The sequence below is a fragment of the Dromiciops gliroides genome, chromosome 6 (genome assembly GCF_019393635.1).
Source record: "Dromiciops gliroides isolate mDroGli1 chromosome 6, mDroGli1.pri, whole genome shotgun sequence".
In the NCBI taxonomy this organism is placed as follows: Eukaryota; Metazoa; Chordata; class Mammalia; order Microbiotheria; family Microbiotheriidae; genus Dromiciops; species Dromiciops gliroides.
Genome location: NC_057866.1, coordinates 271,744,968 through 271,766,635, shown reverse-complemented (window position 1 = coordinate 271,766,635; position 21,668 = coordinate 271,744,968). Strand labels below are relative to the sequence as shown.

Here is a 21,668-nt window from a genome sequence, read left to right as displayed (position 1 = left end):
TTTAGTAACTATGAGCCAAAAGAAGTCATAAAGAATCTTCATCAGAACCTTGATTTTACCTTTTGTAAAATACAGATAATTGCAGAATTGTTGTGAGTCGAGTGTTCTGTAAACATTAGATCATTATTGCAATATGGGTTGTCAAGATGCCATAACTTCGAGAATTTGGTCTGCCCTGTGTTGACTCTGTTTGCACTGAGGCAAATCTTAAACCCTGAACACCTTGATCTTCATGGGTTGGAGTGGGCAAAAATGTGAATGTGAAAGATGTGAAAGACATTGTTGTGTCAGTGCTAAAGGGTTTGAAGTGAAGCCAGCTTGGAAAGACCAGCCCAAGGGTTGTTTTTGCCTTCACAGCTTAGAGAACCTATGAACCTCTTTCAAACACGATGAGGTTTTAGAAGAGGGATTTGTGGAAGATCATTATGACTATATTATTACTTTCATTAGGAGGAAGAAGGAAATTGAGGCAGTCACATGGTAAAATGTATAGAGTTATGGACTTGGAGTCAGGAATATCTGAATTTGAAAACTGTCCCAGATATTTGCTAACTGTGTGACCCTGGGGAAATCACTTATCCTCTCTGGGACAGAATTTCCTCATCTGTAATAACAGTACCTCCCTCCCAGGATTGTTATGAGTCTGATGTGAGATAATGGATATAAATCTCTTTGCATACTTTAAGATGCTATAGAATTACTAGCTATTATTAACATTACTATTGATAGGATAATTATTATTAATTACTACATTCACTAATCCTGAAATATTCATACATAAATATAACTCACATTCATATGACACACTACAATTTACCAAGCTCCATGTGGCCTTAGGGCCCCTCAGAGTGGTTCCAGGACAGGTTACTCTACCAGTGATTCCATGTCATTGCCCAGGGTCTCCTGATCAAATACAATATAGTAAAAGCAAAGAAAAAGTCAGGTTTTCTCATGACCTCACCGAGCATTGTGAAGGCCCTGTTGTTGGTATACTGCCGTTTCATTTTCAAAGGGTGTACGATTCCCTGATGCCTCTCCACAGCAATGCAGGTCATAGTCAGGATCTCAGAAACAACAGCAGTAGACTGCACAAATGGCACCATCTTGCAAACAAAGGCACCTGTGATAAGGGGGGGGGGGAATAAGGCATGTTTTAATTATTAAAAACAAGTCTCATTTAAGCAATGCGTGATAAGCATGATCAATGAATTTGAGGCTTACATGTCTTTATAAGTTTAATTATGGAAATGTAATGCAGGTTTGGCACTGGCCCACCTGCACAAGCAGCCTAGCCCACAGACATGGCATCCAACATAGCGCTCACAAACCCCTTTTTTCTCTGGGTTAGCTCAGGCATACCACCCTGCCTTCATACTGACAAGATAGGGAGTGTTTGTTTGTTTGTTCCCCACAATGAGGCCATTGATAAATAATCAAAGGATATGAACAGGCAGTTTTCCAAAGAAGAAATCCATGCTATTAATAGTCACATGAAAAAAATGCTCTATTGATTAGAGAAATGCAAATTAAAACAACTCTAAGGTATTAACTCAAAGCCATTAGATTGGCTAACATATCACAAAAGGAAAATGATGAATTCTGGAAGGGATATGGGGAAATAGATACATTAATGCATTGTTAATGGAGTTCTGAACTGTCCCAACCATTCTGGAGAATAATTTGGAACCATATTCAAAGGGCTGTAAACTGTGCATACCCTTTGACCTAACAATGTCCCTACTAGGTTTGTATCTCAAAAAGATCAAGTATGACCCCAACAGTTCTTAAATAATTTTCCCAGAGTTCTCGGTTATATTGTTTACTATTTCAAAATTATGGTCTTTAAAACTCTGAAACTTGCAGATTTATTGGGTGAGTTGGCCATATTTGGGGCTATAATAATTCCTGAAGAACAAGGCATGGAGGGTGTGGGATCTGCTTGTATCACATTTAAATTAGTTGATGGACCATAATGTCCTACAGCAATTACCTCAGTAATTGGTTTGCTTTTAAATAGGTCACCTCAGTACATTCATCTGAGAACCAGTTCTTTATTTAGATCTCAGAACAGTCTATGTCTCTCTGCAACATTTTCTCTTAGAGGATGTGTTTCTTCTTAAATTTATTTATATGATTCTTTTTACACAAAATTCCTTTTTTGCCCTTTGAAATGGGAAGTAACACACACACATGAATGATCTTCAATTTCTCAGCATTAGTAATTCTAAATGTAAAAACTTTCTCTACCTATATGAACACAACCTATATAGCCCACTTGGGACCTGCCTAAACCACATAGAGAATAAATGATTTGTTTAGGGTCACACTGCAATAGGAAAAAAGGGAAAAGAGGCAAGAGTAGGGCAGAAATATATGAAAAGATTTTTGGAGAAAAGACATGAAAACAGCTTGGAAAAAGAAGTACAAAAACTAATTGAGACACAGATCCAGCCCCAGGCAGGCTGTACCAGAGAAACTTACCCCCGAGCCTCCAAATCAGCTGCAGAACTAGCATCTTCTGGAACTAAGCTCACAGTCTGGTAAGAGGGCTGAACAGCTTGCCAGGAGAGAGACTACAGGGGTGTCTGTAGGACCTAAGGAGGAATTTGGTCATCCTACTCCAGAGGAAGAAATCTGGAGTGGCAGGAGGCCCAGGTTGGGGAGGGGCGGAGGAGGCTCATGGAAGCTAAGAACCACCACAGCACACAAAGTTCTGCTTGCTAGTTAACCAGCAAGTTGGCCTGAGTCTATCTGTGGACCAGAGAACAGGCCAGGTGAGTGAAGAACCTGCCCTTCCTTAAACCAAAACACCTGGGACCCTCTAAAGCTTGGGACAGTGTAGCTTAGAAGTAGGGCCCCACTGTAAGAGGGAGTTAAAAGTCAAGTAAAAGTCAGGTAAGATGAGCAAGCAGAGAAAGTTATGAACCACAGGAAGTCTCTTTAGTGACAAGGAAGAGTGAGGTGCACCCTCAAAAGAGGATAGCAACCTCAAGTTCCCCACATCCAAAGCTTCCAAGAAAAATATGAATTTATCTTAGTCCATAGAGGCACTCAAAAAGGACTTTGAAGACAAAGTAAGAGAGGAAGAGGGGAAAAAAATATAAAGAGAAATGAGAGTAATTCAGGAAACCCATGAGAAAAAAGTCAACAGCTTGAAAGATCAAATGGAAAAAGAGATTCTAAAGCACTCTGAAGAAAATAATTGCTTAAGAATTAGGATTGAACAAATAGAAGCTAGCAACTTTTTGAGAAACCAAGACACAATAAAGAAAATCTAAATGAATAAAAAATAGATGGCAATGTGAAATATCTTCTTGTAAAAACTGCTGACCTGGAAAATAGATCCAGGAGAGATAATTTGAAAATTATTGGACTACCTGAAAACTATGATCAAAATAAGAGTTTAGACATCATCTTCCAAGTGATTTTCAGGGAAAATTACCCTGATATTCTACAAACAGAAGGTAAAATAGAAATTTAAATAATCCACCAATCACCTCCTGAAAGAGATCCCAAAATGAAAACTTCTAGAAATATTATAGCCAAATTCCAGAGGTCAAGGAGAAAATATTACAAGGAGCCAGAAAGAAATAATTCAAATACTGTGGAGCCACAGTCAGGATAGCACAGGATCCAGCAACTTCTACATTAAAGGACTGGAGGGCATGGAATATGATATTCCAGAGGGCAAAGGAATTGGGATTACAACCAAAAATCACCTACTCAGCAAAACTCTTTATAATCTGTCAGGGGAAAAAATGGGACTTCAATGAAAAAGAGGACTTTCAGGTATTTGTGATGAAAAGACCTGAACCAAATAGAAAATTTGACTTTCAAATTCAAGACCCTAGAGAAGCATAAAAAGGTAAACAGGAAAAAGAAATCATGAGAGATGTTAAAAGGTTAAACTGTTTACATTCCTACATGGGAAGATTATATGTCTAAATCATAGGAGCTTTCTGAGTATTAGGGCAGATGATAAGAATAAATTTAGACAAAGAGCACAGGTGGGAATTGATTATGAAGGGATGGTATCTGTAAAGCATTTTTTATTTATCTTTTTTTGGGGGGGGGGACAGTTGGGCTTGGTGAGTGTCTTGTGTCTGAGGGCAGATTGGGGCTTGGGTCCTCCTGAGTCCAGGGTGGGTGCTTTGTCCACTGTGTTACCTAGCTGCCCCATGATGACATCTTTAGGGTAAAATTATGTGTGGAGAGGAATGCACTGGGGGAGGGGAAAGGTTGAATGGGGTGAAATCTCACAAGAAAGAAGCAGAAAAGGGCTTATGGAGTGGGAGGGAGAGATGGGGGAGGAGTGGGAAAGTGAGCCTTACACTCATCAGAATTAGCTCAAAGACCTTAATCTCATCAGAGTTGGCTCGATGCTGCAGAGTTGGCTGCAGGAAAATAGAAAAGGAAGGGAATAAAGAGGGATGAGTGAAAGAAGGGAGGGCAGATTGGGGGAGAGGGCAGTCAGAAGCAAAACGCTTTTGAGGAGGGATAAGGTAAAAGAAGATAGAAAATAAAGTAAATATCATGGGAAGGGAATAGGATGGAGGGAAACAGTTAACAATATTGTGAAAAAATTTTGAAGCAGAGGCAGGAATAATATAAGATGATGATGATTTGATGAAGATGATGGATTTATTGTTGGATTGATGATGATTGGAGGAATTGATGATGAGGAAGATTGAAAGAAGAGTATTGATTGACAATGAGGAGGATTGACTTGTTATAATGATGAAGATTGATGGATGATGATTGATTGATGATGATGGCAAAGCATATGGTATTTATTTTGCTGGGCTATTGTGAAGAAAATTATTTATCAAGTTTAAGGTACTATATAAAAGTCATCTATTATTGTTGTTGCAATAATCAACCTTATGGGTTCATTGTAAGGAAATCTCTCTTTAAAGTACTATATAAATCTAGTTTCCTATAAAAAAATGATAAGCAGAATATTATTAGAAAGACCTGGAGGGACCTGCATGGGCTGATGAAAAGTGAAATCTACTGTATACATAATAACAGTAATATTGTGAAATGTTCTGCTGTGAATGACTCAGTTATTTTCAGCAGTGCAATGATCCAAGACAACTCTGAAGATATTATAAAAAATTCAATCTATCTGAAGAGAGAGAACTGATGGTATTTGAATACAGACTGAAACATAATTATTTTTGTTACTTTATCAGAAACAAAAAAAATGAAAAACTAATTGAAGAAAATAAGTTTTTGAAATTGAGAACTGGCCAAATGGAAGTTAAGGACTCTATGAGATATCAGGAAATAATAAAACAAAATCAAAAGATGGAAAAGTAGAAAAAATGTTAAATGTCTCATAGGAAAAACAACTAACCTGGAAAAAAATCAGAGAAAGATAATTTAAGAATCATTGAATTACATCTAACCCCTGAATGCTTAAACATCATATTTTTTAAATCATAAAAGAAAACCAATCAGATATGTTAGAACCAGAGGGCAGAGTAGAAATTTTAAAAGTCCAAGAGTCACCTCCTAAAAGAAATTCCAAAACAAAAACTCCCAGGGATAACATAGTCAAAATCAAGAACTCCCAGGTCAAGGAGAAAAAAAATGCAATCATCCAGAAAGAAGCAATTCAAGTCTCAAGAACCAACAATCAGGATAACACAAAATTTAGAAACAACCACTATAATGGAAATGAGAGCTTGGAATATGATTTTACAACCAATAATAATCCATTCAGAAAAACTGAGTATAATATTCTAGGGGTTGGGGGGATGTACTTTTGCTGAAATAGAAGACTTCTTTCTCTTTCTCTCTCTTTCCTTCTCTCTCTTTCTTTCTTTCTTTTTTGTAATAGAAGACTTCTAAGCATTCCTGATGAAAAAACTGGAACTGATTAGGAAATTTGACATACAAATACAGGAGTAAGGAAAGGCCTAAAAAGGTAAACCCAAATGAGAAACCATAAGGAACTTAACAAATTTAACTTTTTACATTCTTTCTATGGTAAGATGATATGTGTTATCCCCCAGAACTTTTTATCACCAGGGGTCATGGAGGGTGTCTATTTAGAGAGAAAGCCTGGTTCTGATTCTTTTGTGTTTTGATGCTTTCAAAAGAATAATGGAATGCATGATAAAGAAGAATTCAGTGGCGAAAGGAAGATGGAGAGACATAGGGGAAGTTATCTCACAAAAATGGGATACCCAAAGACGAGTTTATAAAATAAGGGAGCAGTGCGTGGAAATATTGGGCAAAAATTTGAACCTCACTCTCATTTAAACTGGTTGAAGAAGGGAAGAATATACATACATGCATATACAGTATACGTACATACAAGTACAGAAACACATCTTACCCAACAAGGAAATAGGTTAAGAAATAAGAAGATAATAATGAGAAATAAGAAAGGGATTGAGGGAAAAGGAAGGAATAAGATGGAGGGTAGTTTAAGAGAGACATGAGTCAGGAACATAATAGACTCTTACAGTGGAGCAGGAAAAAAAAAATATAAGTATAAGAGAACAGGAAAGAGGGAAACATGGCCATCATAATTGTGAATGAGAAAGAGAACTTATACATAAAACAGAAAACAGCAGAATTGATTAGAAACCAAATTCCAACAATACATTTTTTTACAAGAAACACACTTGAGAACAGAAAATATTTACTTTAGCTTAAGTAATAAATTTTTAAAAGGCAGATGTAATAATTGTGGCCTCAGACAAAACAAAAGCCTAAGTAAGCCTAAACAAAAGAGATAAATAGGGAAACTACATTATGCTGAAAGGTGCCATAGACAATGAAATAATATCAATACTAAACACAATTGCGTCAAATAGCATAGCATCTAAATTCTAAAAAGAAGTTAAGTGACATACAGTAATACATAATAAAACTATAATAGTGGGGGATATTAATTTACTCCTCTCAGAACAAGATCATTTAAGCCAAAAATGAATAAGAAAGGAGGGAAGGACTTTAATAGAATTTTAGAGAAGTTTAGAAGTTTAGAAAATGCTTGACCTCTGGAGAATATTGAATGGGAATAAAAAGGAGTATACCTATTTTCAGCTGTGTATGATACATTCACAAAAACTGACCATGTATCAGGGCATTAAAACCTCACAAATGTAGAAAAGCCTAAATATTATAAATATAATATTATACATTATATATAATATATAGAGTAACTATAATGCAATAAAAATGATATTCAATAAAAGACCTTTGAAATGGAAAAGGTAAATTCACAACTAAGGAAGAAGAAATAAAAGCAATTATTAGAAACTATTTTGCCAGATGATATGCCATGGAATCTAATAATCAAAATGAAATAGATGAATATTTCAAAAAATGTAAATTGCTCAGATTTATGGAGCAGGAAATAAAAATTTAAGTAATTATATCTTAAAGAAAGAAATTGATCAAGTCATAAACAACTCCATGACCAGATGTTTTTAAAAGTAAGTTCTTTTAAAAATTCTTTAAAGATTTGGTTCTAATACTACATAAATTGTTTAAAGAAAATAGGTAAAGAAAGGATCCCACCAAATTCTTCCTAATACACAAATATCATCTTGATACCTAAACCAGGAAGTGTTGAGATGGAGAAAGAAAACTACAAATCAATTTCTCTAATGAATATTAATAAAAATGTAAATAAAGTATCAGGGAGACTACAGATATACATCACAAAGATCATACCTTATGACCAGACTAAATTTATACCAGAAATGCAGGACTGGTCCAATATTGGGGAAATATATGCATAATCAACTATATTAATGACAAAACCAATAAAACTAATATGATTATTTCAATAGATTCAGAAAAAATCATTTTATAAAATACAACACTCCTTGTTTAAAATAACACTGGGAAGCATAGTAACAAATGGACTTTTCCTTAAAATGATAAGTAGTATGTATCTAAAACCAAGAGCAGGTATTATCAATAATTCAGAGAGCAAGTATCATCTGTAATTTTCCAATAAGATTAGAAGTGAAGTAACAATATGCATTATTGCCATTACTCTTCAGTATTATACTAGAAATGTTAGCTATGACAATTAGACCCAAAAAAAAAAGACATTGAAGGAATAAGCCTATGCAAGAAGAAAACAAAATTATCACTTTTTACAGATGATGTCATGATAGCCTACTTAAAGAACTTTAGAAAACCAACCCCTCAAAAAGCTAATCAAGACAATTAGCTTCAGTGAAGTTACAAAATATTAAAGAAACCAATGCAAATAACCGTTTCTGTTTATTACCAAGTATATCCAGCAGCAATTCAAGTTGAAATAACAGTCTAAAATACTTCATATTCTGCCCACCAAGAGACACCAGATTATACATAACACATTTACAAACGTTCTTCACACAAATAGAGATCTAAATATTTAGATAAATATTAATTGCTCATGGGTAGACTGATCCAATATAATAAAAAATTACAATATTAGCTAAATCAATTTACCTATCCATTACTATACCAATAAAGCTAACAAAGAATTATTTTAAGCACAAGAAAAATAGAAACAAAATTCATCCAAAGGAAAAAAAGGTCAAGAATATCAAGGGAAACCAATGGAAGAAATGGGAAGAATGGGGGCCTAGGAGTACCAGATCTCAAACTATATTGCAAAGTTGCAATCATACAAAAAAAGTGGCATTGAAAAAGAAGGCACATAGTATACAAAAGCAAATGAGCAATATAACATTAGATTTGATATACCTAAAGGTTTCAGCTATTGGGGTAGAAGCTCACTATTCAGGAAAAACTGTTGGGAAAACTAGAAAGTAGTCTGGAAGGAGCCAGGTACAGACCATTATTTCATGCCATATACAAAGGTAAGGTCAAAAGGGGCTCATGATTTAGACATAGTGGGTGATACTATAAGTAAATATCTAAAACCCTCCCCTCATGAATTTCCCTCTTTCCCTTGAAGATACCATAATTGAATTCAGGTCAAGGTACCATAGTTTAAGAAGGATATTACTAAACTTGACAGTGGCCAAAGGAGGGCAACCAAAATGGAGAAAGGTCTTGAGTTCAAGAGTTGTTAACTAAGCCAGGAAGAGTTCATATGGAGAAAGAAAACTATACATCTAAAATAAATGTCTTGAGTTCATGAATTATGAAGATTGGTTAAAAAATGGACATCTTTAGCCTAGGGAAGAGAAGCCTCAGGGCAACATGATGTCTTTATTCATGAATTTGAAAGGCTTGCCTCTAGAATGCAAAACAAGGAGCAATAAATGGTGAAAGGTGCAAAGAGACCAGTTAAAACTTTATATGAGGGTAGACTTCCTATCAATAAGAGCTATCAAAAACTGAAATGGAATATCTCAACAGAGGTAGCTTCTCTCTCCTTGGATGTCTTCAAGCAGAAGTCAAATGACTATTTGTCCAGGGGCAGCTAGGTGGCGCAGTGGATAGAGCACCGGCCCTGGATTCAGGAGGACCTGAGTTCAAATCCGGCCTCAGACACTTAACACTTACTAGCTGTGTGACCCTGGGCAAGTCAACCCCAATTGCCTCACTAAAAAAAAAAAAAAAAAAAAAAAAAAAGACTATTTGTCCAGTATGTTATAGTATGTATTCCTCTTTGTGGGGTTCATACTCAATGGCCACTAAAATCCCCTCCAACTCTTACATTCTGATTCTGTAATTCTTTCAGTGTTCTTGGATCACTGGATCTCGAATCCAAGATCAAAATGTATCTATTTTGAGATGAGCTTAGTATACAGTAAGAGATATTGGTCTATACCTAGTTTTTGACAGACTACAGTTTTCCCAACAGTTTTTTGTTGAATATTGAGTGCTTGTCCAAATATCTAGGATTGTTGCCAAATGTTGCCATTTCTACTTCCATATCATCTCTTGCATCTGACCCTTTTCCACTACTCACACATCCACTACACTGATTCAAGCTCTCATCACTTCTGAAATGGATTAGGACAATGTCCTCCTAATTGGCCTTCTGACTTTGAGCCTCTTTCCAATACAGTCTATCCTACACCCTGTTGCCAAGATTAGTTTCCTTAAGCACAATTCTGGCCATATCATTCACCTACTCAATGAACTCCAACGACTCCTTATTACCTCTAGTTTAGAAAACACAAACTGACCTTGTAAAGCTATACAGAAACTGCATCAAACCTATCTTTTTCAGTCTTGATATACCACTCCCTCATTCTGCACTCTATCATCCAACTAAACTAAACTTCTCTGTTCTTCATACATGGTTCACCATTTCCCAACTTTGTGCCTTTGCATTGACCATTTCCCATGCCTGACATAGCCTTCCTCCTTACCCCTTCTTCATAAAAACTACTCTTCCATAGAGACATAGCTCAAGCACTATATTCTATGGTAAACCTTTTTTGACAACTAGAGTTCTTCCTCCCTAACTACCTTATATTGGTTCTCTTTATGTGACTTATGCATATACTTATATAATAGGATATTCCAGGGTTGCCCACACTTCCTTTTGTTTTGTGGGGCAATGAGGGTTAAGTGATTTGCTCCAGGTCACAGAGATAGTAAGTGTCAAATATCTGAGGTCAGATTTGAACTCAGGTCCTCCTGTATCCTGGGCCAGTACTTTATCCACTGTGCCACGTAGCTGCCCCCCCCCCCCGCCACAGTCCCTTTTAGGTTGTCCTGCTACTTGGCTGATAATAATATTCATTCTCATTATGGTACAGTAGCCTAGGGTATGTTTACATATTTTCTCATTAATTAGAAATTGCACCATCTTGATTCATTAATTATTTAGCTCAGAATCCCTATTCCAGTTTATTAAATATTTCTTATTTAATAAGCTATAGAACCCTCTTTCCCTAAAAGTAATTTTTCATATTTTCTACATATTAAAAGCTCTAATCTCCTAAGATTAAATAAAATTAGTTACTGGCTAAATAATTCACCAACATGGTATTCAATAATAGCACAATAATTATTTTCATTTTTTTTTAGCTATGAGAAAGAATGTGTTCAAAGGCATCTCAAACTATCACTATAACTGAGGAGTTCTGAAAATAGAATGACCATTCAGTTCACTAAAGATACCAAAGTCTCTTCCCAAGAAGTTTTTCCATCATCTTAAAAATAATTCCATCCAGAAAGGTGTCTCCATCTCCTTTCTCTGTCTTTTTCCATTTCTATCAATATATTTCCATTAATTCTGTCTTCTCAGTTTCTCAAAAACTTCCGTGACAGAAATTTATTACAGAATGATAGGTAAAACTGTTACTCTCCAAGTTTCCCTACCTTTATTAATAAAAGTATTTTATTATTTTCCAGTTATATATAAGGATAGTTTTCAACATTTATTTTCATAAGATTTTTAGTTCCAAATTTTTCTCCCACTCTACCTTCTCTCACACCTCCCCAAGACAGAAAGCAATCTCATATAGGTTATATATGTGCCATCACATTAAACATATTTCTGCATTAGTCATATTGTGAAAGAAGAATCAGAACAAAGGAAAAAACCTCAAAAAAGAAGGGGGAAAAACAGCCCCAAAGTAGAAACAGTATGGTTCAATATGCATTCATGATGCACAGTTCTTTTTACCCATTTGGTTTTTCAAGCTGTTGACTTTTTTTCTCATGACTCTCCTGCATCACTCTCATTTGTCTTTCCATTCTTTCCTCCATCTCTCTAAATCTTCTTTCTATCTCTCCTACTTTCTCTTCAAAGTCCCTTTTGAGTGCTTCCATGGCCTGAGACCAATTCATATTATTCTTTGAAGCTTTGGATGTTGGAGCTTTGAATTTGTTATTATCTTCTTCTGATGGTGTATTCTGGTCTCTCTTTCCCCCAAAGACTCTATCTATTGTCTGCTGTTTTCTTTGCCTACTAATCCAAACCCAGAAGCAGATGTTTGATTGAAATCTGATTCTCTATGGTTAAGAAGCTTGGCATGCCTGTGCCCCTCACCCTGTGGGCCATCACTACTTGATTTGGCCCACTAGTTCAGAACCAGGTCACTTTGCCCCAACTCCAGCAGAGACCTCAGCCACTTCACCCTGGCCAACCACCAAATGCCCTCACCAGTCTGTGAGCCGAGCATCAGAAGAAGCCACTGGCACTGAAGACTCCAAGACCCCAGAGGGGCAGTCTGTTCCAGGCTGGGTCCCACATGTTGAGTTCCTCTCTCAGCCTGATCAGCAGGTGATCCCAGTTGCCATCTTTGGCTGGAAAATAGTCTCACTCTGTTCTTATGTGGGTTAGGCTGCTCTCAAGTTGTCTTATGATGTTATTTATGGAGTGTTTGGATTATTTATCAGGAGCTTGGGAAAGTCACAGCCTTTCCTCTACCATCTTGGCTCTGCCCCCCCAAGTTTCCCTACCTTTAAATAAGATAGTAATAAATGGTAACTATAACCTCCACAGTATAGTTTTTTGAAGCAAGTATAACACTAATATATGTACCTGTTATCTCAATTAGGATTTAATTTCCTTGAGAGTAGTGACTGTTTTATTCATATCCTCTGCACCTAGCATAGTGAGTGATAAATAGTTGGTACTTAAAAAAATTACTTGTTGGGGACAGCTAGGTGGGGCAGTGGATAAAGCACCAACCTTGGATTCAGGAGTACCTGAATTCAAATCCGGCCTCAGACACTTAACACTTACTAGCTGTGTGACCTTGGGCAAGTCACTTAACCCCCATTGCCCCACCAAAAAAAAAATTACTTGTTAATTAGTTAAGTGATATATATTATAATCTGTTCTTTGAACAACTATGACCTGCAACAACTGGATAACTTTGTAACCAATTTTCAGCTGTTAGAAATAATGCTGCTCAGAATATTTTTATACGATCTTTTTTTTCTGCCAACAATGTCTCCCCCCTCCATTCTGCTCTCCCCCCCCCAATACTGATGTTATACTTAGTGTGGCTGTCCTTTTGATCTGCCCAGAATCCTTGAGTTTTAGTACTCTATGATTTTCAGTTTCCCCAGCAGAAGGGAATAGAAAAGTGTACCACCATGCATGGCCAATAATCTTTTCAGTTTACAATTTCTGTAGTGAAACCATTAGTTCAAAAGAAAGAATCTTTTCCTAACTCTGACTAGAGAATTCAATATCATTTTCCACAAACATCAAACCACTACTAGCAGTATAATAGTGTACTTGTTTTATCATTCCCCTACAAGCAACAAATTGTATTTTCCAGCATTTGAAGGGCTGCCATGTAAAAGGGCAGGACTTTGTAAAGAATTAATTGTTATTTGAGGTTTTTACAACTTGAAGTAGTTGGAAGGAGCTGCCAAGTCTGATTTAGTATCAATGTAAGAAAAATCTTAACAACTATTAAAGCTGTTTGAAAGTGGTGTCTCAGAAAATAGTAGGTACACCTTTACTCAAATTCCACATTCCATAGGAGGTCTTCCATGGTTCCTTCCCCTCACCCTTTGAGGGTGCCATCCTTTTGAGATTGCCTCCCATTTTCACTGTCTATATCTTTTTTTTTCATAGCTATTTTCATGCTCCCCCCGCCATGAGACTGTAAGCTCCTTGTGGGCAGAAACTATTTTTTACCTTTCTTTGTTACCCTAGTTCATAGTGCCTGGCACATAGTAGGCACTTAATAAATGCTTGATGACTGATCAAATAACTAGATCACCTGTGGTGCACATTGGGTGACAGTTTCTGAAGTCATGATTTCTCTTTAGGATGATGTTGGCTTAGATAGCCTTAGAGGTCCCTGGTGACTCTGTGGGTCTATAATTCTATGACAGGTAATGGGATGAACTAAATATCCTCCAAGAGGCCCCTGAGAGCCTATAACTTCTAAGAAAATTTAAGATCTAGGGGCTGCATCTTTTCTAGTCTTAATTGCCTTATGTACATTTTGCCATTCTGTAGAAAACAGTCCTTAAAATGTTTGTTTTATGACGTATTAGGTACTACTTCTACTAAAGCACCTATGTAAATTGCCCAAACGTTAGTGCGGGAGGTGGGAAAGTTGGACAATAGATGGGAAACTAAACTAGTTGACCCCTGAGGGCTCTTACAATGTCCAGGTTATACCATTCATTTTCCAGAAGTGGTAGGTAAATTCTACTCTTTCCTACTCTTTGAAAATGTGAGGGTGGTGACAGAGGATAGAGACCATAGAGGCTAAGGATTATCGGGGAGTAGAATTTATAAGTAAGATTCTATTAAACAGCTAGTCACAGAGGATATTGAGGAAGAATAGAGCAGAGTCAAAGAATTATGACATTTCAAAATTGAATGGGACCTGAAGTATTCTAGGATTTCATAGGCTCATACTATAGCATTAGAGAATGTTGCAGGTTGGAAAGGACCTTGGAGATCTCTGTCAGAGTCTGATCATTTAATAGATGAAGAAAAGACCCTGAGAAGGAAGTAGACTTTTCTAAGGTCATTACACAAGTTAGAAAGACCAAAGCCAGGACTCTGACTGCAAATCTAGAGGTTGTCAACTATACCAAAATGAATTTATACCCCAAGCATCTCACTTTTCAGAAAAAGACATTGAGATTTGGAGAATGGCCCTTTTATTTATTTAACAAATCCAAGGAGAGAGAGAACTTAATTGAACCAACTTTGTAAAGTGTTTTGGAAACCTAAGGCACTCTGTAAATGCTAGCTTTTAATGGAAAATTAAAATGCCTTCAGATGTTTATTAAAAAATAGCATCCTGTTTCTTTCTCCGGGATTCAGAATCAGAATTGGCACTTCTACAATGAAGAGTATTGTATAAGGGAGAGCATTAAGATCGTAGAACAAAATACCACCGCAAAAAGTCACTAATGAAAGTTCAAATGTTTCCTAGACCTTCAGTGACTTTACAACCATAACTATGGAAATATCTAAGTGGTCATTGAGTTAATGTTTAAATGCTCAAACAAACTAAGAAAGACTGCATTTTTACACTGCTTTAAATAGAATTCCATTAGCTGCATTAGTCACTCTATCTGAATCCACAAAGAATATATTTTTCCACAAAGTCAAATAGACTTTCTAAGAATTAATACATGTAGATAAAATGCACTGCACATTAGCTCCCAAATTAGATACTGCACTCAGCACTTTCTAATCAGAGATCCCACAAACTCCCAGCTAAGCATCATTAACATAAGACAGGGTTAACATAACTTACATTGTTTTTATCTTCTTATTTCTAAAGCCTATCTCTTCTACACCAGCAAAGAAAATTACCTCACTGATCACTTGAGACAACTCACATTGATTCCACTGGTGGTCCAGAAATAAACCACCTTCAAAAATGAAACACTAATGAAGAATAGGGGCATCCCACAAAATGCTTCCATAAAACTGAAGAGAACACACACATTCCCATCACACAGGTCCACCATTCCATCCAAAAGTCTACACAGGGGGCAGCTGGGTGGCGCAGTGGATAGAGCACTGGCCCTGGAGTCAGGATTACCTGAGTTCAAATCCAGCCTCAGACACTTAACACTTACTAGTTATGTGACCCTGGGCAAGTCACTTAACCCCAATTGCCTCACTAAAAAAACAAAAACAAAAACAAAACAAAAGTCTACACAGGGTCACTGTGAGTGGTCTGCACTTATGAGAAAGGTGCCTAAATTGATATTCCACACACAGGAGTTAGTCTCCCATCTCTAGAAATATTTACACTGACTGATCCTTCACTGTTGAAATAGCCTTCCTCCTCACATTCTCCTTCAAAACTCAGCTCAAGCAATACATATATGAAGTCCTTCCTGATCCATCCCTCTCTACAAACTACCTTATGTTAGATAGATATAGATACGTTGATTGTATATACTTATATATGTACATGTTGGCCCCTCATGGGCATGCAAGCTGAGAGAACTGTTTGACTTTTGCCTTTGTATTTCCAGTACCTAGTCATAGCAGGTACTTATTTTTTTCTTGCTTAATTCATCGTTGTATAAGTTTTATTTTTTTTTAATTCTTTGGTTGCTCTTTGTTTTTTACAACAGTCATTTCCCCTGAACAATAGCCTGCCAAACTGAATCTTTGCTTATAATAAAGAACAGCAAGGCAAAACCAACTAACACCAATTATTTTGGTCAGTGTGTGCCACATGTCCCATCTATAGCATGTAACTGCTCTCTTGAGAGGAAGAATGTTTCCACTATCATCAGTTCTCCAGGACTGAGGTTGATCATAATTAACCATGAATTTGACTTCATTTTGGTGTCACGTTTGTGTACATTATTGTAATTGTTATTTTGGGTCTGATCACTTCCCACTGTATCACTTTTCTTAATTTCTCATATTTGGGTTGTAAGTCACAATGATATTCATTACATTGATATACCACAGTTTGTTTATCCATTGATATGTAACCTAGCATTGCCCCCACCCAAATATTTATTGCCATGGAAACAAAGAATCTGTCTGGAGTCAGGAAGATTACTCAGAGTTCCTCAGGTTTTGTAATCTCTCTCTCTTGACCTTGAACAAAATTCAAAGAATAAACCAAAAGGGCAGCTACAAGGGAAATACCATTGGGAGTAGGAGGACTGACAAAGGGTCAAGATTCTCTGTGCCTGGGACTCTAATATGCCTCACTTGAGCACACAGAAGAATGATGGTCAAGGATGGAAAAGAGTAGGCATTATTGGATTAGGAGCTGAGCAAAGGTCTCAGCCTGAGTTGCTGACCAGACAAAAGCTACAAAAAATAAGACAGTGGCCTGGATCCTGGGGAGAATCAGAAATACTAGCCCAGGTAACAACACCCATCCTCCTCATCCACCATCCATCCCTGGAGAATCCATTTTTTCCCACTATTTGCTAATCAGTCCTCAAACTTAGTGCCCCTTCTCCTTCTGCCCCTCTTAGACTACCAGATCAAATGTTGGCACTGGTCAGTTTTAGTTTCCTCAATTCTATTTTTGTAATATGTCCTCTGGGTCTCATCCTTTTCACAACCTTCCCTCTTTGCTTCCCTCCTCCCCTCACCAAGAGAGGACAGATCCTTGGGTAAGCTTTCTTGGACTTAAGACTTTTTGCTCACTTCCTAGCAAAGACTGGAAGACTATTGGAAAAAGTATTCAGTCCCATGAGAATAAGAGAGGTTGGGGAAGAGGAGAGACAGAGATGGCTTCAGGGCAATTGTGAATAAACAAGAAGATTCTGTTATTTTGGAACGGTGGAATGAGGTAAAGGGCTGGTGTTCTGGACTGTATAACCAAGGTACCTTGACTATGTTTTCTGGGAACCTGAAAAAAATCTGCAAAGGTTATTTCTCTAATTCCCTTCCCCCTTTCACCTACCTGTCTGCTATGTCATGTGAACCTTTACAATCCACTCTCTGTTTAGGTTCTATCTTTTCTTTTTTTAGTCCTTATTGTCTCATCACATAAACATATGTGCTTGTTCTCAGACAACTGCATTTCATTGTGAATAATTTAAAAAGCATGCAGCAGTATAGGCTCATGAAGATGGAACTCCCCAGAGTGCAAATCCTGAAACCCTCTTTTTCCATCATTGTGGTTTTTTGAATCACCTGGAAGGGAAATTGATCCAACCTTTAATTTAATTTAATTTTTACTAACAATCCCATAGAGATCATGAAAAAGGGAGTAGGGAATCTTAAAATGGGGTCTGATAGCATTGTTCCTTCCTAGATTGGAGCCTGTATTATAATCTCTGGCATTTTGTGAACATTTCAGGTGTTTTCTCTTCCTCTCCACAGCTTTAGGAATGGGAATAAAAGTAGGAGGATAAGAGCAAAATCCCCATCCAGAGACAGTCCAGGAAGTAGAGACAGGAAGATCTATGAGGTTTTCTACTCTACCCCCTTTCGGACTGGGAGGGGCAGGAGTGAGGACACATACTACTGACCATTAGAGTAGCACCTAGGGGTGTCTCTCATGCAAAGAGTTTCATGTACTTTTTCTTGAGGCATCTTAATATAATGGAAACACTGGATCAGGAATCAGAGGACTTGGCTTGGAATTCCTGGTCTGCCACTTTTGTGGTCACCTTAGTGACCTAGGGCAAGCCGTTTAATTTCTCTGGGCCTCAGTGACCTCGTGTGTAAAATGAGGGCATTGGACTCCATTGGCCTCCAGAAATCATCTCTTGATTCATGATTTTAAGATTATTATTTAAACTGTTATAAGAAAGTTGATTGCTGTCAACCCCGAGATGTTTGCATTGGTTCTTAAATGCAGAAGAGATTGTGAGTAGGAGGATGTCTCAGCCTGGGGGGGAAGGAGGGGATGAATGGGGAAGAGAGGGAATTGTGTTTGTTTTCCTCTTTAGCTGAGATGGCCGTCAGCCAATTAGAGAGAATTTGTGCAATTTAATAGTGATATTGTAAAGATTTTTAGAATTCTATAATTATTTCCTCTGTGAATCTGCTGAAATCACATGGGTGGACAGACAAAAGAGAAAAATTAATCTGGCACTAATAAAGAGGGGAGCAAAGTTAAAAATCCTGTTTTTAGCTTGAGGAAACCTTGGAATGGCTAGTTTCCTTTCTGAAGTTATAATACCTTAGTTCAAGGGGGAAGAGCAAAATACTTTGAACCCACTATCACTGCTGGAGAGCTTCAATTGCAAAGGTCACAGACTAGAGAGGTCAAAACCAGTCCTTGGAAAAAAGAGTTTGGCCTTGCTCATACACTCCCACTGGTGGCTATCCACAGAATCACAGAATTTGAGATTTGGAAAAGAATTCAAAAGCCATCCAGTCCAACTTATACGCAAAAGGAATCACAACTATAACAAAACCAACAAGTGATCCTCTAATCTGTGCTTGAAGGTCTCTACAGGAGGGGGGATGTACCATCTCTTGAGGAAACTCATTCCACTTGGGGACAACTCTAATCGTTAGAAAGGTTTTTGTTTTGTTTTGTACATCAGCTCCAAATTTGTCTCTGTGACATGCATCCATTGCTCCCAGGACTTCCCTCTGAGGTTAAATATTCTGCAATTGATGGGCACACCCTTGGTATATGTGAGACCTATCTTTTGGTCTTTGACTTATTTGAACTATACATTCAGTAGTGGTATTAGTAAATCAAAGAATATGCATGGTTTCATGACTTTTTTCCCATTTAATTCCTAGATTTGATCAATTTACAGCTACACCAACTATGCATCAGCCTGCCTGTTTTCCAACAGCCCTTCTAACATTGAATATTTTTCTCTTTCATCATTTTTTTTCACTTTGAGGAGTGTAAGACAAAACATCAGAACTGTTTCAAGTTACAGTTATTGCAATATTAGTCATTTGGAACATTCTTTCATAGGGTTATGAAAGTCTTCAGTCCTTTTGAAAACTATTTATTCATAATATTTTAATCCTTTGAACAATTTGGGAAATAACTCCTAGTCATGTGTCTGTGTTAGTTCCCTGTATGTCTTATATATTAGAGATAATCAATTCAAAGATTTCAATTTCAATTCAAACTCATCATTTGTATTGATTTTGTTTATGCAGGGAAGATTTTTTGATGTGAGAAAAATTTTAAATTATAATCACTTCTATTTCTTTCTTGGTCAAGAATTTCTCCTTATCATAACTGAGAAACACTGCTGCTTTCATTCTCAGCTAAAGTCCAACCTTCTGCAAGAAATCTCCTCCAGTCCTCCTTAATCTTAGTGCCTTTCCTCTCACAATAGGCCCAATTAATTCTGTATACATTTTTTTCATTCCTGTCTATATGTTGTCACCCCCACTAGACTGGGAGCTCCTTGAGAACAAGAACTGTTTTTTTTGGCTTTCTTTGTATCCCCAGTGCTTAGTACAATGCCTGGAACATAGTTGAAACTTAATAAATGCTAATTGACTGGCTTCTGTTCTACTTTATCTTTTTAAAAATTTCTCACCTTTGATAGTTAAGTCACATATCTATTTGGAGTTAATGTAGCATATGTTCCAAAGTGCTCTTCCATTTTGCCAATAGTTCTATTGGAATAGGGAGGAATTTGTGTTATTTGGTTTATTAAACACTGGACTTCCTTTTTTCAATTGCTTCTAGACCTTGACTTTCTACATACTTCTACATAAATTCTTCTTAAAGCAGAACTTCAGTTTTTTAAAAAGTTTATTGACAAAACTGAACCTTGAAAAAGTCCCACAATCATGGGACAATAGAATGAGCTAAAAGAGACTTTAGAGATCATTTCAAAGCCTCTCGTTCCTTCATGTCCCATCAAGACAGAAACACAAAATTTCAAAGTTGCAAGAAATTCAAGTTCTGATTCATAAGTGAACAAAAAAACCCTCCCCAACATGCAAAAAGTGCTCATTCTTCCTTTGCCTGAAAATCTCCACATAGAGTCCATAATGTCCCAAAACATCCCATTCCACTTTTGTATCACTCCAATTGTTAGGAACATTTTCCCTTCACAAAGCTTAAATTTTCAGTAACTACTTTCTAAGTCTACCCTCTGAGACCAAGAAGAGATGTCTTTCTTCTTTCCCATTAGGGAGAGGTACTACATCTGTGATTTCATTTGCATATGGAACTGCCTGGTGAAGAAATTCTCACATCTGGTGGACATCTCCAAACCTTAGAATCTTATAGAGGTTAAATGACTTGCCCAGGTAAACAGGGCTAGTGTTTATCAAAGGGAGGACTGGAACTCAGGTTTCCCCAGCTTTAAGAACAGCTCTCTTTTTTTAAATAATATTTTATTTTCCCCAATTATGATAAAATATTTTTAACATTTAGGGTTTTTTTTAAGTTTTGAGTTCCAAATTCTATCCCTCCTTCCTTTCCTACCCTCTCTGAAATGGTAAGCAATCAGATATAGGTTATACATGTGCAATCATGTAAAATATTTCCATATTAGGAATTTTGTACAAGAAGACAAGCAAAAAAAAGAATGAGAGAAAGTGAAAAATAGCATGTTTCATACATGTTACTTCTCAATATAAAGTCACTTTAATGGGAGCACTGGCCATTGGGATTGGGAACTTTGGGAAAGATTTTAGGTAGAAGTTGGCACTTGAGCTGGACCTTGAAGAAAGCTGGGAATTCTGGGAGGAAGAGAAAAGGAGGAAGCATGTTCTAGGCATAATGGAGAAACTGTTTTGGAGTGGGGTCAGAGAGACAGAGAGACAGAGACAGAGACCAAGACATAAACAAGTATTTATTAAGCATCTACTGCATGTGTCTCTTGCACTGTGTAAGAACTTTTATAAATATTACCTCATTTGAACCCTACAACGACACTGGGAGTTAAGTGCTGTTATTATCCTCATTTTACAGTTGAAGAAACAGAGGCAGACACAGGCAAAGTGATTTTCCTAGGGTCATATAGCTAGTAAGTATCTGAGACCACATTTGAACTCAAGTCTTTTTGTCCAATGCTCTATCTACCAGGCCATTTATCTGCCTTTAAATCTCATGGTGATGGGAGATGGGAAGTTGTATACAAGTTGCAACAAGGAAGCCAGTTTGGTTGGGACTTAGAATGCATAAAGGAGAGCAGTGCACAATAAGCCTAGAAAGGTCAATCAGGGCTAAATTGTGAAGGGTTTCAAATGCAAGAGAATCTTGTATTTTATCTTTGAAATGACAGGAAGCAACCTAGCTCTGATATACTTTTGATTTCTAACTTTGAACAGCAAGAAAAGCCACTAAACTTGTTAGTGATTACATTCAAATAATTGAAAATAGTAAATATCATAACCCTACTTTAGTCATTCC

At 36.9% G+C, this 21,668-nt stretch overlaps 1 protein-coding gene across 1 annotated transcript in view; it reads right to left on the bottom strand.

The window, feature by feature from the left end:
- QRFPR (pyroglutamylated RFamide peptide receptor) overlaps positions 1 to 21,668 on the bottom strand; it is an 80,227-nt gene that overhangs the window by 19,170 nt on the left and 39,389 nt on the right. The window contains exon 2 of the mRNA XM_043973398.1: positions 962 to 1,120. Within this exon, the coding sequence (XP_043829333.1) occupies positions 962 to 1,120 (159 nt within the window). The remainder of the gene's footprint in view (positions 1 to 961; positions 1,121 to 21,668) is intronic.